Raw genomic sequence first — 16,524 nt, forward strand, 5'->3', positions numbered from 1 at the left:
ATATAATATTGTTGTTAACTCTTGCATCTTGTTCATTAAGTATATCCACCAGTTAGTATAATGTAAATTGGAAGATCTTTTTTAATAACCATCGTCACATATGATTGATGTCATGTCTAAAAAAGTATAATAACAGATTAGAAAGTAAACAAGTTTTTAGTTTTTAAATTGATTTCAAAGCATAAACATCTAAAACATATTGAAATTGATATTACCTTGGTAACATAACATTGTACAATACAGAGCAAGATGCAGTAATTACTATTTTTATTTAAATTGTGTATGCTATTTTTGATATACTGTTATCTAAAGAAGTGAAAGTGATAATGAAAGCAAACATTTGAAATTTTAATGAACTCTTTTTTTATGCCACCGGTATGGTGGCATATAGCAGTTGAACTGTCCGTCAGTCAGTATGTGTGTATGTCAGTCTGTCCGTCCATCCGAAAACTTTAATGGCCATAACTTTTTCAATATTGAAGATAGAAACTTGATATTTGGCATACATGTGCATCTCACGGAGCTGCACATTTTGAGTGGTGAAAAGTGAAGGTCAAGGTCATCCTCCAAGGTAAAATGTCTTATATATGGCGTCTGTCCGTCTGTCCAAAAACTTTAACATTGGCCATAACTTTTTCACTATTGAAGATAGCAACTTGATATTTGGCATGCATGTGTATCATATGGAGCTGAACATTTTGAGTGGTGAAAGGTGAAGGTCAAGGTCATCCTTCAAGGTCAAATATATGGCGCCTGTCCGTCCGAAAACTTTAACATTGGCCATAACTTTTTCAATATTGAACATAGCAACTTGATATTTGGCATGCACGTGCATCTCACGGAGCTGCACATTTTGAGTGGTGAAAGGTCAAGGTCATCCTTCAAGGTCAAAGGTATTTATTTTATTTTTTTTCAAAGCGGCGTTCTCATGAAGCTGCACATTTAGAGTGGTGGAAGTTCAAGGTCAAGGCTATCCTTCAAGGTCAAAGAATAAATAAAAATAATTTGTTTATTTTCAAAGCGGCGCAATAGGGGCATTGTGTTTCTGACGAACACATCTCTTGCTTTCTTTTGTTATGAACTGAAAGTACGGCATAACAGTACTGAAGTTTGAGGTCTTTAGGTAAACATCAGACAAATCACAAACCCTATATCAGGGGGATGCTGTCCTTGATGGAGGAGTTGGTTGAACAGATATATTTACGTTTCATGCAAATACCTTTGATAATACACAAGATATTGGATAACATTGAGATTGATGGTCAAACGGATGGAGGGACGGAGAGGTTGATTTTATATGCCCTTCTTAGAAAAGAAGTCATAATAATGCAATATCAGGAAATGCTTAATAATGACAATTGTATAAAGGTCATTTCACACGAAAATAGAAGATCCAAGAAAGTCTTAACATTATATATTGTCACTTAAATAAATGTGCCCTATATTATTTATATGACTAGTTTATGTCCATAAAATATAAAAGAGGCCATCAAGGATATATTGACCCGTCACTATTTCCTTATATGGACCAGGCATGCTCTAAATGGACCGCGTGTGCTACTTATTTATATATATTATCACTGCACAGGTTAGCTTCACTGTGCTGTAGCGCTCAAATGTATTTAAATGTAGACACTGGTAATAGTTTGAATACTGAAAAATTATTTTTGTTATCAATTATTGTTACAAAATAAAAAACAAGAGCACCGCATAACGGGTGCCAACTCTCGGCTGCGGGTGCAGTTTTGAATAAATGAAAGCTTGTAAGAATTTTTATTTTTTTTATTTTTTAGAGGTCACAGTGACCTTGATCTTTGTTTGACCTAGTGACCCAACTATGGGTGTGGCATGTAGAACTCATCAAGGTGCAGCTACATATGAAGTTTAAAAGCACTTCGATTTTAGAGCCAATTTTAAGGTTAAGCACGACGCCTACGACGACAGCGGACGTCACGACACGACGAGCTGGCTATGACAATACCTCGGGTTTTCTCCGAAAACAGCCGAGCTAAAAAACATCTTACATTTTACACAAAATATTTTTCAAAATGTGAATATAATTTCTAAAAGAACTTACTTTGAGAGATATGAAATATTAATAAATTAGTGAAATGTTTGGTTCAATATAAGAAAAAGATAACTGGACCGTGGTGTAATGGATATGATGTGCGCCTAGCAACTGGGAGGTCACAGGTTCAATCCTCACTATGGGAGCATTCTTTAGATTTCCCCCAAGACACCAGGTACTGGTTCTAGGCCCAGGAAACGGACTCGAGAGCGTTTCAAATAAGTAGAAAGTACTTTAAATGCAATCAAGCTAAAATAAATAGGTTTTAACTAAACTAGATAGCTCGACTTCATATACAATTTGGCTGGTAGCTTGTTGGTCATAGATCCCATTGGGGTTTTCTATTTCTTAAATAGTTGACCATTGACAATGACTGAAGAGACAAGTGAAATTAATGGTTCAGTTTTGGTCATGAACATCAATGACACAAGGCTTGTGCCACAAACATTTACATCACTACTGAAAAGTATTTTCTTTCAAAAAGAAAGTATTAAGTTTATAAATTTAATAAAATTTCATGATTAGTACCTGTTTCTACAAATTCCCAGTTTTCTTGCTATTTTGCTCTAAGTCTTAATTATCCAACTTACAAATAAAAGGTTTTCAGTTTGATTTTAAGGACACGTCAATTCATCTTTGGCAATAAATATTTTATGAGGCTATGCAGAGTGTTCAGCCAGTTATTTGGACAGTCACCAGATCACAAACACATATGCAATGTTACAGTTCTGATATCGTGCCATATATCTTTAATCTCTGGAGCAATTACAAGAGCAATTAACAAGTCTTTGCTTCATATATGCAAGATTATTTGACCAAATAAAAAACAATTTTCTTTTTTGTGTAATAATATTTCGGGGACAAACATAGACTGAACTACAACACATGCCACATATTTTACTGTGCCTTAAACTTTGTGTTACACAACACTTATCTGATTGTGACTGATGGCAACTGATGACCTCGTGATTGATGCACTGTGCTTTGTATACATTCCAACAACACCATGACAATACACTTTCAAATTTACAACATAGGGTGATTTTGCATTCAAAAATAACAGTTATAACAAATACCATGTGAGACCAACTCCTGGAAAACCTGTTTAAAACATTTTTAAAAACATATTTAAAACTGACATAAATGAACATCAAAAGGACATTGTTACAAGCGTACATCTTACTAAATCCTTGGACAAAATCATTTCAACTAAAAATGTTAGCCCTGTTCTGGGATATCTGGGCTTAATGCATGTGCGTAAAGTATCGTCCCAGAATAGCCTGTACAGTCCGCACAGGCTAATCAGGGATGACACTTCCAGCCTACAATAGAGATTTGTTTACAAGAGACTTCCTTTAAATGAAAAGTAACAAAGCGGAAAGTGTCGTCCTTGATTAGCCTATGCAACTGCACTGGCTATTCTGGGACAACACTTTACGCACATGCATTACACCCAAATTTCCCAGTACAGGACTCAATTGAACAATAGAACTACTAAGGTTCAGAGATAGTTTTCAACATACCTGCGTATGTGATATCCAATGTTATCTGGGCACATTTCCGCTGATCGTGAGAATGCCTCCAAGGCTTCTGGGTACAATCTCTGGTCAAACAGAGACTGGCCTTGGAAGAAATACAAGAATGCCAATCTCTCATAATACTCCTGGTTTGAGGGGGCCATTAGACACGCCTTTTTATAGTTTAAAATGGCTGACTGGAAGTCACACAGGTTTAGATAAGCTTCTGCCCTCTCTACATAGAACCGCACATCATCTTTGTGTATTGTTAATGCCTTGTTGATAAACAATATAGCACTTTGATAGTTCTTTTCTTCCTTCAGCTTCAATGCTTTTGTAAAGCTAAAAAAGATAATAAAACTAATTTCAAAATAAGGTGGCAAACCGTAAAAATTTATCAACAGTCACTCAACAAAAACTGTACCATAATGAGAGACCTTTTTTTACAGGAACAAAAGATTTATAGAAGTGTATGTAGTTTTAAAATGTACACAGGTACAAATGATTTATGTAACTATATGCAGTGTCTAAAATTTTAAAATTTTCAATAAGTGTGATTATTGTCTAAAATATCCAGAGAAGTTTTTTGTTCCAAAGAGGAATTATTCAGCTTGTTCAATGAATGAGCTGAATGCAAGGCTGAGTAAAGCCGCTATACTGTTTCATGGCTGTGTCATCCATGATCTGTTTGAGACTTGGCTGGGGAGGCTTCTCCATGCCCCACTTCTCTGTTTGGAAGATGCCCGTCTCCCCAGGTCGCCCCGCCCCCTGGCCCCGCCGCTCCTTTGCCTCCGCCAGCGTCTGCTCATCCACCGCTGTGCTGAACACACTCTCCAGGCCATCATCCCCATCCCCCTTGGGACTGTCCACTCCTGCCCCCTCAGGACCCCCCGGGGCTGACACCTTGTGGGCCTCCGAGCTCTGGCTGGGCTTGTCTTCCTGTTGAGTCTGCTGGGATTTCTGTGAACAGATCATACAGTGCTCACACACACAGGTACCTTCACTTAGTATACATTCACTGTTTAATCTAATATTGCATAGAAAAGAAACGTTGAGATTCCTTGAAAACCAAACAAAACTTGCTAAAGTCAGCACAAAACAAACTGTTTTACTATCCACAGAACTTGTAATGATGACCTTTACCTTCAACTCCTCTCTAAATCTGGAATCTGTATACAACATATCTACGTGACATTGCATAAAATTATCTCAAACAAGTCTCAAGTTTTTTAGCATAAAGCATGTTTTCTATCTTCATGAACAGTAACCATGCCAACAATGACTCTTTACAAGATCCACATTTTTGTTTTATTATAAGGTTTTCACACCTAAAATTTCATCTCAACATCACAATTCTTTCTCATTTTATTTAGCTGAAACCATTTTAATCTGTTTGAATCTATTTTAAATGGCAGACACACTGACATTGACCCCATCCCGGCCATCAGACACACTGACATTGACCCCATCCCGGCCATCAGACACACTGACATTGACCCCATCCTGGCCATCAGACACACTGACATTGACCCCATCCCAGCCATCAGACACACTGACATTGACCCCATCCCGGCCATCAGACACACTGACATTGACCCCATCCCGGCCATCAGACACACTGACATTGACCCATCCCGGCCATCAGAAACACTGACATTGACCCCATCCCAGCCATCAGACACACTGACATTGACCCCATCCCAGCCATCAGACACACTGACATTGACCCCATCCTGGCCATCAGACACACTGACATTGACCCCATCCCGGCCATCAGAAACACTGACATTGACCCAATCCCGGTCATCAGACACACTGACATTGACCCCATCCAGGCCATCAGACACACTGACATTGACCCCATCCCGGCCATCAGACACACTGACATTGACCCTATCCTGGCCATATCTATGACATGCAGGGTCTCATTATAAGGTAACAACATATTAAGTTTTACCACAATATTTTAATGCATTATAAAATTCTTAAGCATGAACCACAGGGACAGTCTCACTAACTATATGCCTATTTATGAGTCTGACACTAGGAAAATCAGGCTTAAAGCATTTAGGTAAAGTGTCAGTCCAGATAAGCATAAGCAATCTGCACAGGCTTATCAGGGAAGACACTTTTCCTTTGTATGGAAGTTTTGGTTTAAAGAAAGTCTGTTTGTTAAAGGAAATCCAGTTAGGCTGAAAGTGTCGTCTTTGCAGACTGCACAGGCAAACCTGGAACAACACACTATGCACATGCATTAAGCCCTGTTTTCCCAGACTGAGGCTCATAGCTATGCAGTTTCATTACAATAGCTAAGTCTGTGACCATGTAAAAAAAAAGCCTCCACAATACCTAACCAGTGAATAGTTTCTCAACAAGATACTATCAATGTCAGTTTTTTTGTGTGCATTATCTAAGAAAATATAAAACAAAAATAACATAAAACATTGCATGTATATTAAATAAAAATATCATTGATGAACCATTTCATTTTTTTTAGTAAACAGGTGGGGTTTAGCTGTGTTAGGAGAAATATTACACTAGTGTACAGCTTCAATAAATGTGATCACAGGATTTGCATAGCAAAAATAGCTGGTTATTTGCCTAAGGTAATCTTTTACAACTGGATAAGAAAACCTATTGCAAAGAACAAGATAGCCATGAAGGTTTTGAAGCCCTTACCTGAGTTCAATGTACACCAATTATTGACAACTGGACCTGTTGACACAGTTTCAGACACCACTTGATTCATATAAAAAGATGGCCTTCAAATATGAGTCAAGATGAAAGTTCTGAATTAGTTTCATCAAGATTGAGTCATAAATGTGGCCACTAGAGTGTTAACCAGTTTTTATTTAGATTTGACCAGGTGATCAAGTTTTTCACTTTAACAAATTCAAACAAGGCCACTACATAGTCAAGATAAACATTCTAACAAAGTTCAATAAGATTAATTCATACATGTGCCACGTGGAGTGGTATTAAGGACTTTTAAAACATTCTGACCAAGTTTCATCAAGATTGGATACAACATATGGCCTCTCTAGAAGTAAACCAAATACAATTTGACCAAACACATTGCCCAACAACAGACGCCAGGCATAGGGTCCAGCTAAGCTGAAAGCTGTCACATGTAGACACTAATGCATCCCCAACACCTGTTTGGACAAATCACCAATCAATTAAAGAAGACTTGCCTATTCACACAAATTCATCAATAATTCCCCAAAAAGTGTTGCAGTTACAATTCCTTAATTTAAGAACCTCTGCACATTTTAGTCATGCAGTTGCCAAATCTGCCAAGCAAATAAATAAGGGATGAGTCTATAATTTTTTAACAAATTAAATAATCTAAAGAGGAAAAACAGACAAAGGGTCATAAATCTGCAAAAACTGGTCGCAACCCCAATTCATTTGAGATCATCTGCATGTTTAGGTCAGTGAGATGTGAAAGTTTTATCCAAATCCACCCAGCAGTTAAAGAGCAGTTTATTACACAAGCTTAATGATGTCTTATGTACTAAAGTATGTACATACGGAAGGACGGACAAGTGAATTCTGAATAACATACAAATAAACCTGAAATATATTTATTGTTAGTTGGCAAGAGACAAATCAAATAAACTTCATTAATCAAAACGCTTGTTTGAAGGAAAATTATTAGTGAACAGAAAGTAAATGTAAATGTTTTTAAGAACAATGCTATTAAAGCTGCTAGTTCACAGATACACACATTTTTTCTAATTACGTATAAAGATTAATGCATCTGTGTGTATGTGTGTAAAGACCAGCATGACCAGATCAGGATACAAACAAGTATTAGTTGTAAAGGGAGACAAACAAGGGAGACAAATCCAGGGAGAAAAATCCAAGGAGACAATTTAAGGGAGACAAGTCAAGGGCAGTAACCCACTCACCCTACTCATTCTACTCTCATGCTCGACACTTTGTCTCCAACGCTCCATGAGATACGTGAACTAAACATATTTACTAAAAAACTCAATACATGAGATGTAACATATGGTACACCATTCCAATAACCAGTCTTATGCACCAATACATAAGACTCACTCTGGGAAAATGGGGCTTGTGCGCAAAGTGTCATCCCAGATTAGTGTATGCAGTACCTAGAGACAAAATCCTGTCTAGGCATAAGTGTCATCCCTAATAAGCATATGCAGACTGCACAAGCTAATCTGGGTCAACACTTTATGCACATGCATTAAGCCCCATTTTTCCAGAGCAAGGCTCATATATAAAGGATATGACACCAAAGCCATTTCATGATATACAGTCAAACCTGAATTCAGCGGTCAGTCAAGGGAAATGACCAAAGTGACCGTTGTCCACAGGTGACCGTTGAATTCGGTTCACAATTTTAAGATAGTTTGTCAATTGGTAGTATTGCTACGTCGTTACCCCACCCAGTCGTTTGCATACAGTGTTAAACAAATGCTCATGCCGTTAACTAAGCATAATAACAGAATTTACTTACATTGAATAATACAAAATAATATTTTATAGATTGATTTAATTTCATATTGTTATTAAACTAAAGCAATGACTTTATCAACGCTAGTATAATTGTTTAACCATGCATCTCGATCATTCAGTTAATAAAACTTGTCACGTGCCGTTGACGTCACGTCCGTACAAGTCTAAAAAGCAGATTCGCTTTCATAAACCGATAGTACGGTGATATTGTACCGTTCTAATTCAAAGAAAAAGACGCAACAAGTTTGTTTAAATTTATTCGTACGCAAACATCACACAAAAAGCATTTTAATTCAACAACCTCATACAAAACACAACCCTTCAAACTCACATTTGCATTCAAATCATACTCCTCCATAATTTCTCGCTTACGCTTAAGCACACTCTGCATTTGCGTACGTCCAACACAGAGCTCACTTGCTATTACACGCGAACTTTTTCCAGATTCAAATAGTTTCAAACACTTGACTCGCTCCTCTTATGTGAGGAACTTACGTTTACCACTCATTGTTATTCCGTGATTTATTATTTCGATTGCTTTTAGAAGTGTTGTGAACGCTAGAAAGCTCTTTTAAAGAATGATCCGAAATGGTATTTTAAAATCGATACTCAATGTTGTAAGTACAATGTACTAATTAGCGGTCATTTAATTAGCGATTATTACTTTAAACGTGTCAAAAACTCTGACATATTTTCTGTTAAAGAAACCCCCACAATTTTTCCCGGAAAACAAAACTTCTCAACACCTTATTATTTGTTTACTCGCAGCGAGCCGCTTTTATAATATCAAATGCAATTACCGCTATAAAACGCTTTAACCGCAACATAGACGGACAAATAATGTGCAGTGTTTTTAATTTTCGCGACTCGAGACGACTGACGCGTGACCGTTGATTTCAGTTCAAACATGAATTTCGGAGTTGAATATAGTGGCCGTTGGCCGTTATGGACAGGTGGCCGTTAAATTCAGGTGTAATATAAAGTGTTTTTCGTCGGGGGGATTCCAGACTGACCGTTGTCTGCAGGTGACCGGTAAATTCAGGTGGCCGTTAGGTCAGTTTCGACTGTACTTAACATTTTTCCTAGTTAAGAAATGTTGTCTATTGATTTCAAATTGAGGATGTCACTCCACGCAAATACCATACTGCAAAATGGGTAGTCATAGAATTGTATCCAATTAATACACTCAAAATATTGCCTTACACATTTTTGCTAATTAAATATTTGCACTGGTTGGGAAAAAAGTACAGAATGTGATAAATTAATTATTTTTTAATCATTTTTGTTGTAACAATAGCATATTAAATCACAATATATTTAGAATGCATAAGTGTTCATTAAGTGTCAATAATCAAGACTTAAGAGTGTGTGTTTTTGAGAAGATAAAATTCAACAGTTCAAATGTTTTTGATAATCATCAGAGAACATTAAGAAAATTATTTTTAGCATATTTAATTGTTGTACTAATTATTTAACAATGTCTATGCGCATGCAGGTCATTGTAGTGGACTATGACACGACCAAGTGGTTCAAATGACCACAGCTGATTGGATGATATAAATTGGTATATTAAAATACAGGGCTGGCTATGACTAACAATTCCCATGCTTAAAATTCTTATGTTTCATAGCCTGCAATGTGTTAATTCAATATAAACATAAAAGGAGAAGTCTGATTTTATTAGCCTGAATTCAGGACTAAGACTGACAAGAAATATCTTTAAAAAAGATATACGGCGTTGATGAATGAGATCAAGGATAGCGAATGTCTTTTTCTGTGCAGTTCTTAGCTGCATCACACGCAGTATGGGATGTTACGCGGAGTTTTTGCAGCTTATTTTACACTATTACATATTGCTGGTCATAAAACTATAGATACAAAACAGAAAACCAAAAGAAGAATGGAAGTGAAATTAAAACATATGAGTCAACCGGCCACACACGAAGTATCCGTATTTATAGGCGCGTTCTTCCATATTTATCATTGTATTGTTGAAAACACATAAAGAATCTATTATTGACATACCATAATTATATTGCTGAATATCTTCATTTAAGATATTTCTGGTCTAAAGAAAATTTCAGGTCACCTAGTTCACGGATAGCGTCTTTATTATATAACGATTATTTTACTGGCTGCGAACTCTGGTGATGACCTGTATATAAACTCTGACATTCACACACTGGCCGCGAACTGACCCGATACCTCGCAGGTTGAAATGCAATGCATTAAAGTGAGGCCTCGCTTCCACTGCTCTTTATACTTTTACATGTTAACATGTTGAAAGGAATATGGAAGTAAGTACTAAATATGAGAACATAGCCTTCAAGTATAAACGCTTTTGCCCTGGCAATCCTCTGAAAATAAAAGGTGCACGCACAAACTGTATTGATGTCCAGAATTGAGTGTAAAACTGTTATATCTATTAAGCCTTTTCATTAGAGATAAAATTGTTTCATGCAGTAAAACAGTGTTACAAAGACGCGGATATGTTTCCAATGTTCTGGTGGTATACATACTCAAATCAGCCAATGGAATAAATGAAGTGTATTCATTCGTACCTAGCCGCGGGAAATTTTACTGGACACTTACAAAGGTCAGGTAAGGTGAAAGCTGGCTTAATACAGCTACGCCGAAAAATTACCAGGGCTGATAATATTGTGAACAGTTTGGGACTACAAAACACTTTTTTTAACTATATGAACCTTGTTATTGGAGGGAAAACTGGGCTTAAATTATGTGCATAAAGTGTCATCATAGATTAGCCTGTGCAGTCTACACAGGCTTATCAGGAACAAAACATTCTGCCTAAACTGGATGTTCATTAAAAAGTGACTTCCTTAAAAGTTCCAGGCTAATCTGGGATGTCACTTTACAAATGCATTAAGTCCATTTTTCCCACAATAAGACTCATTTTATTCAGTTGTGGTCCAATGAAGTTGATCAAATTATATGTCACTTATTTTTCTATTCTTTTTACCAATGGTCATAGTCAAATTCTTACTATGGTTGTCATAATTATTTGACTCAATTATTCGTCAACCAATTAATACAGTCTGAAAAAATTATTATTCAAATGGTTTGGATACTAATGCCCTCAATATGCTAATCTTTCAGTTTTTTGCTTGCAGGATTTCTTCATTCAAGTTGTCCTTTTTATGTCATTTAGTGCTTATGAACCATAATCACTTCATTTTTAAACAGATATATTAGACATTCTCTGGGAAAACTGGGCTTAATCCATGTGCATAAAGTGTCATCCCAGAATAGCCTGTGCCCTTTTATGGATTTTTTTGTTTATGCTAAGTCTCTTCTAATAGAAATCCAGTCTAGACAGAAAGTCTTGTCCAAGGCTAATCAGGGATAAACCTTTCTGTATAAACTGTATTTTCGTTTGTAAGTGACTTCCATAAAAAAAAATGTATGAACTGCATAGGCTAATCTGGGATGACATTTTATGTACAGGATGACATTTTATGAACATGAATTAAGCCCAGTTTTCTCAGACGGCTGCTCATATTTAATGCAATCAAGACATTAGTGTCTGGTTGGACATTCCTGCAATCAAAAGCACTTACAATACACCATATACATTTACTGCAGTAGCTAACAACAACAATAGCATACTTGCCTAGTATGCACTGATTATGCTAACAAACATTTTCAAACTGTGATTTTTATATTTTTTTACAAATGTTTTGTGAATATGAATCAGCAAAGCCACCGCATAAACACTGTGCATATTGTGTACCCCTGTGTTTCCCAAAAATGTGTATGTGCCCTACCCCTGTGGTCCCCCAAAATGTGTATGTGCCCTACCCCTGTGGTCCCCCAAAATGTGTATGTGCCCTACCCCTATGGTCCCCCAAAATGTGTATGTGCCCTACCCCTATGGTCCCCAGGAATGAGTATGTGCTTGAACCCTGTGGTCCCCTGAAATGTGTATATGCCCTACCCCTGTGGTCTGCAGGAATATGTATGTGCTCTTCCCCTGTGGTCCCCAGGAATATATATGTGGCCGCACAAGGGATTTTGACCCATTTGGCGCTGACGTCATTTCAGACAAAAATCAGGAAGAAGTTGACGTACTGTTTTGCGCGATATTTTCTCGCAATTAATTTTTAAATACTCTATCAAATAAGCATGAAATGACATGTCAGATCGCATTAGACGAAGTGAAAATTATTGGCAGTCGTTACTCAACATAATTTGCAGTTTATTGTAAACTAGGACATATTTACCGAGTATTTCATTAACCGTTTGACCTTGTCAACAAACACACACTTCCTGTTGGATTACACGGTATGTTTATTTCTTTTTCTATGCAAAATATTGTATTTATTGTGATTAAATGAGTAGTATATGAGCAATAAAAATAAACTCATTTTAGACTTGCACTTTATTAATTTCATACACTGTGTTTATGAAAAAGGCTGTATAATGAAAAATACTAGGATTTTTTGCACCAAATTTCATATTTTAATTCCCCAAACTATACCCTACCAGAAAATGATGATATCTCAAAATGTCATTTTTTGACCAAATGGGTCAAAATTGCTTTTGCAGCCACATATATATTTTTGCTCTTCCACTGCAGTTCCCAGGAATGCATATTAACCCTACCCCTGTGGTCCCCAGGAATGTGTATTTTCTCTACCCCTGTGGTCCTCAGGAATGTTTATGTACCCTACTCTTGAGGTCCCCAGGAATGTGCATAAGCCAGCTACCTGTGGGTCGGATGAGTTGTTCTCATCATCCTTGGACCAGGGTGTCCCTGCTGAGTTGGTACTGGGAACCAGTGCCCTGCTGTCCATGGCAGAGTCCGGTACCCAGCCTGATGACACACTGCCAGCTATAGCCAGTCTCTAATGAGATATGGACAAAATATCAACATAGGCATTGAGATTGTATTTGAATGCCAAAATGTATTTATGAAAATCTGAAATTTGCTTTTTTGTTTCATGTCATACACAACAATTTCACAATATTATTGTTACTTTAGAAAGATATGAAAACCCTTAAGGAATTATATAACTGTGAAATATAATTCCAAAATGTAATATATACTAAAAAAAGCTTTTTCCACACAGTTGAGCATTTCAAGTCACAAAACATACCAGTAATTATAAATATTAACAATTATGTGTAGAGTATTGTGAAAGTAACAAATGCATTATTGAAAGTAACAAATGCCTTATTGAAAGTAACAAATGCCTTATTGAAAGTAACAAATGCCTTATTTTTTTGACTAATATTAATGAGCCTTGCTCTGGGAAAAATGGTTTCAATTCATGTGCATAAAGTATGGTCACAGATAAGCCTGTGCAGTCCCCACGGGCTAATCAGGTATGCCACTTTCCACTTCACCTGGAATTTTGTTAAGAGACTTCCTTTCAATGAAAAATTCCTTAAAAGAGGAAAGTTTCCTCCCTGACAAGCCTCTGCAGAATACACATGCTTATCTGGGATGATACTATACACACATGCAGCTCTGTTTTCCCAGAGCAAGACACATATGCTGGAAAGATGAGTTGTATGGAGAGTGTAGGACAATGGAACAGTCAGAAAGAAGCACTGCACCCCTTTATAGCAGCCTGTGTTGAGGGCATATGCTCACCTGGTCGCCATGGCCGCCATGTCCCTTCATGAACTGGTGTTCGAGCTGTGGGTAGAACTGGTGCACATTCACCTGGTTAGGGTCCTCAGTCACCTGTAACAGTCCTCTCTATCAGAGTGCATATGGGTCTCATTCTGGGAAAAATGGGCTTAATGAATGTGCCTAAAGTGTCCTCCCAGATTAGTCTGTGCCTACAGCGTCACCACACTTTCCACCTAGACTTTTTTTTTAGAAGAGACTTCGTTTATAAGAAAAATTGCATAAAAGCGGAAAGTGTTGTTCCTGATTAGCTTGTGCACAAGCTCATCTGGGATGACACTATACACATATGAATTAAGCCAAGTTTTCCCAGAACACAGCTCAATTACCACATAACACACAGGAATCGACTGGAACACTACAAATAGCAAACATATTTAGTGCACAATCATACGCTCAGGGAACACTAACAAGCTACTCAATTAATCCATTAGTAAGGATTAAATCATAATCTTCATACAATCATATTACTATATTCACTGGAAATTTCCAACCTTCTATGACAACTGTATGAATTTAACTTACTTGTGTTAAGATTTATAAAAACAAAAACAACAAGACTATTGCCAAGCAATATAAGTCCCCTTACCGGTGAAACTCCACCATTTTCAGCAATATTTCTAGACTATTTGTTGCCATAGCAACTACAATTATTGACGTAGGAACAAAATGAAATGACGTGCATAATCTCCATATTGCCATCTATCCATGTTTCAAGTTTCATGAAAAAATATAAAGAACTTATTAAGTTATCGCAGGATCCACCATTTTTAGCAATATTTCTAGTCTATTTGTTGCCATAGTAACCAGAATTCTTGACGTAGGAACAAAATGAAATGACCTGCATAATCTCCATATTGCCACCTGTCCATGTTTCAAGTTTCATGAAAAAATATAAAGAACTTTTTAAGTTATAGCAGGATCTAGAAAAGTGTGACAGACAGACTCACAGGGCGCAAACCACAAGTCCCCTCCGGTTTCACTGGTAGGGGACTGAAAACAAATAAGAGGGCACTCATGGACCTTAAGCCCTTAGCCAAGTTCAGGGACAGCAATTGTTGAAGACTCAACCAGGGGACAGCAGTTTTTGACTGCACTGGAACCAGATTCAAACATGCCATTCATAGTTTCAAGATAAAAATTGTGACCAAGTTTCGTCAAGTTTTTTGTATCACAAATGTGGTACATTTGTTTTTAAAGAATTTAACTGGTGACCAAGTTTTAAGACGCAATTGCCCCAGACTCAAAATTGACCAAAATGTTGCATCAAATGTGGTAACAAGATTTTTGTCAGATTGACCTGATGAAATACTTTTATAGACAAACAAAACCAGGATTTGAACTCATCCTAGATAATGTCAAGATAACCATCCTGACTGCGTTTTATCAAGATTGAGTCATAAATGTGGTTTCTAAAGTGGTCACAAAGTTTTTCTAAGATTATACCTAATGACTGATTATTTTTATGCATGTGACCCTGATTCAAATATCGCCTAGGAATTGTAAAAGTAAACATTTTGACCCCGTTTCTTAAAGATTGAATAATAAAAATTGCCAGGAAAGTGATAACAAGCTTTTTCTATGTTTCAATGTGTTGACCTAGTTTTTGAATTAATGTGACCCAGATTCAAACTAAGCCTTGAAAATATCAAGACACACCTTCTGACCAAGTTTAATTAAGATCAAGACATAAATGCTTTTTTCAAGAGTGCTAAAAAGATGTTTTAAGAGTTGACATTTTGACATATTTGTTTAACATACATCAACCAGATTCAAGCTCACATAGATATTGTTAATATATACATAGTTGCCGAGCTATATTGAGATTGAGTCATAAATGTGGCCTCTAGAGTTGTCACAAGGTTTTATATGATATAACCTGGTGACCCAGTTTTTGGATGCATGTGACCCAGATTTGTACTTGGCCTAGAAAATGTCAAGTAAATTATTGGGACCCCTTTTATCAAGATTGAGTCATGAATGTAGTCTCTAGTGTGGTAACAAGGTTTTCTAATATTTGACATGGTGATCATGTTTTTGGATGCATGTGACCCAGATTCAAATAGTCTAGATACAAGTTTACAACGCACACTACACACCGACAGACATAGGGTCATCACAAAAGCTCACCTTGAGCACTTTGAGCTAAAAATGACAATTCTTAGGATTTTGTATTTTATCGTTTTGTATAAACATTGACATAAATTTAATGTTTGAGTGAGAAAAAATCTATTAAATCTATTCAATGATATCACTGATGTATCAATCTTTCTTACTAACATAGCACAGTTCATTAAAAAATGTGTTTATATGTAAATACTGTAACCAAAAAAACTGTAAATATCTCTTGTTGTATTCAATGTTTTCAATATATAAATAGTATGCACACACTCAAGTATTTATATTTATATATGAACCTAGATATATAAAGTGAAGAGAAATCATGCACAGCTAGCTATTTGATATAGTTTTAAGGGCAAAGAAGTAGCAGATATGTACAAAACAAACAAAATCATTATAAAAATGTATTCTGTAGACAAAGAAAAATGTTTAGTAATTTCCATCCATTCACTGCACATTTGTTGAGCAAAAGATTTTGTTGTGTTAACAACAACAACCAACATTAGTGTAACTCATAAAGTTCAAACCAAATACATAATAGGTTTTTTAAATGATGAAATTCCTTTTGATAATTCTTAAGATATTTTAATGTCCCTTTAAAATGAATGAAGACTTCATTTTGTAGTTAATTACTGCATCCATGTAATTCAAACCACAATCCTCTCTTCAAT

General features: G+C 36.4%; 1 protein-coding gene across 1 annotated transcript in view; it reads right to left on the reverse strand.

Annotated features, from left to right (window-relative positions):
• Positions 1-16,524, reverse strand: part of LOC127843573 (tetratricopeptide repeat protein 16-like) — a 41,113-nt gene that overhangs the window by 19,037 nt on the left and 5,552 nt on the right. The window contains 5 exon segments of the mRNA XM_052373243.1: positions 3,592-3,927; positions 4,244-4,545; positions 7,500-7,559; positions 12,804-12,941; positions 13,694-13,786. Of these exon segments, the coding sequence (XP_052229203.1) occupies positions 3,592-3,927; positions 4,244-4,545; positions 7,500-7,559; positions 12,804-12,941; positions 13,694-13,786 (929 nt within the window).

This window comes from Dreissena polymorpha, chromosome 9 (assembly GCF_020536995.1).
Source record: "Dreissena polymorpha isolate Duluth1 chromosome 9, UMN_Dpol_1.0, whole genome shotgun sequence".
NCBI classification, from domain to species: Eukaryota; Metazoa; Mollusca; class Bivalvia; order Myida; family Dreissenidae; genus Dreissena; species Dreissena polymorpha.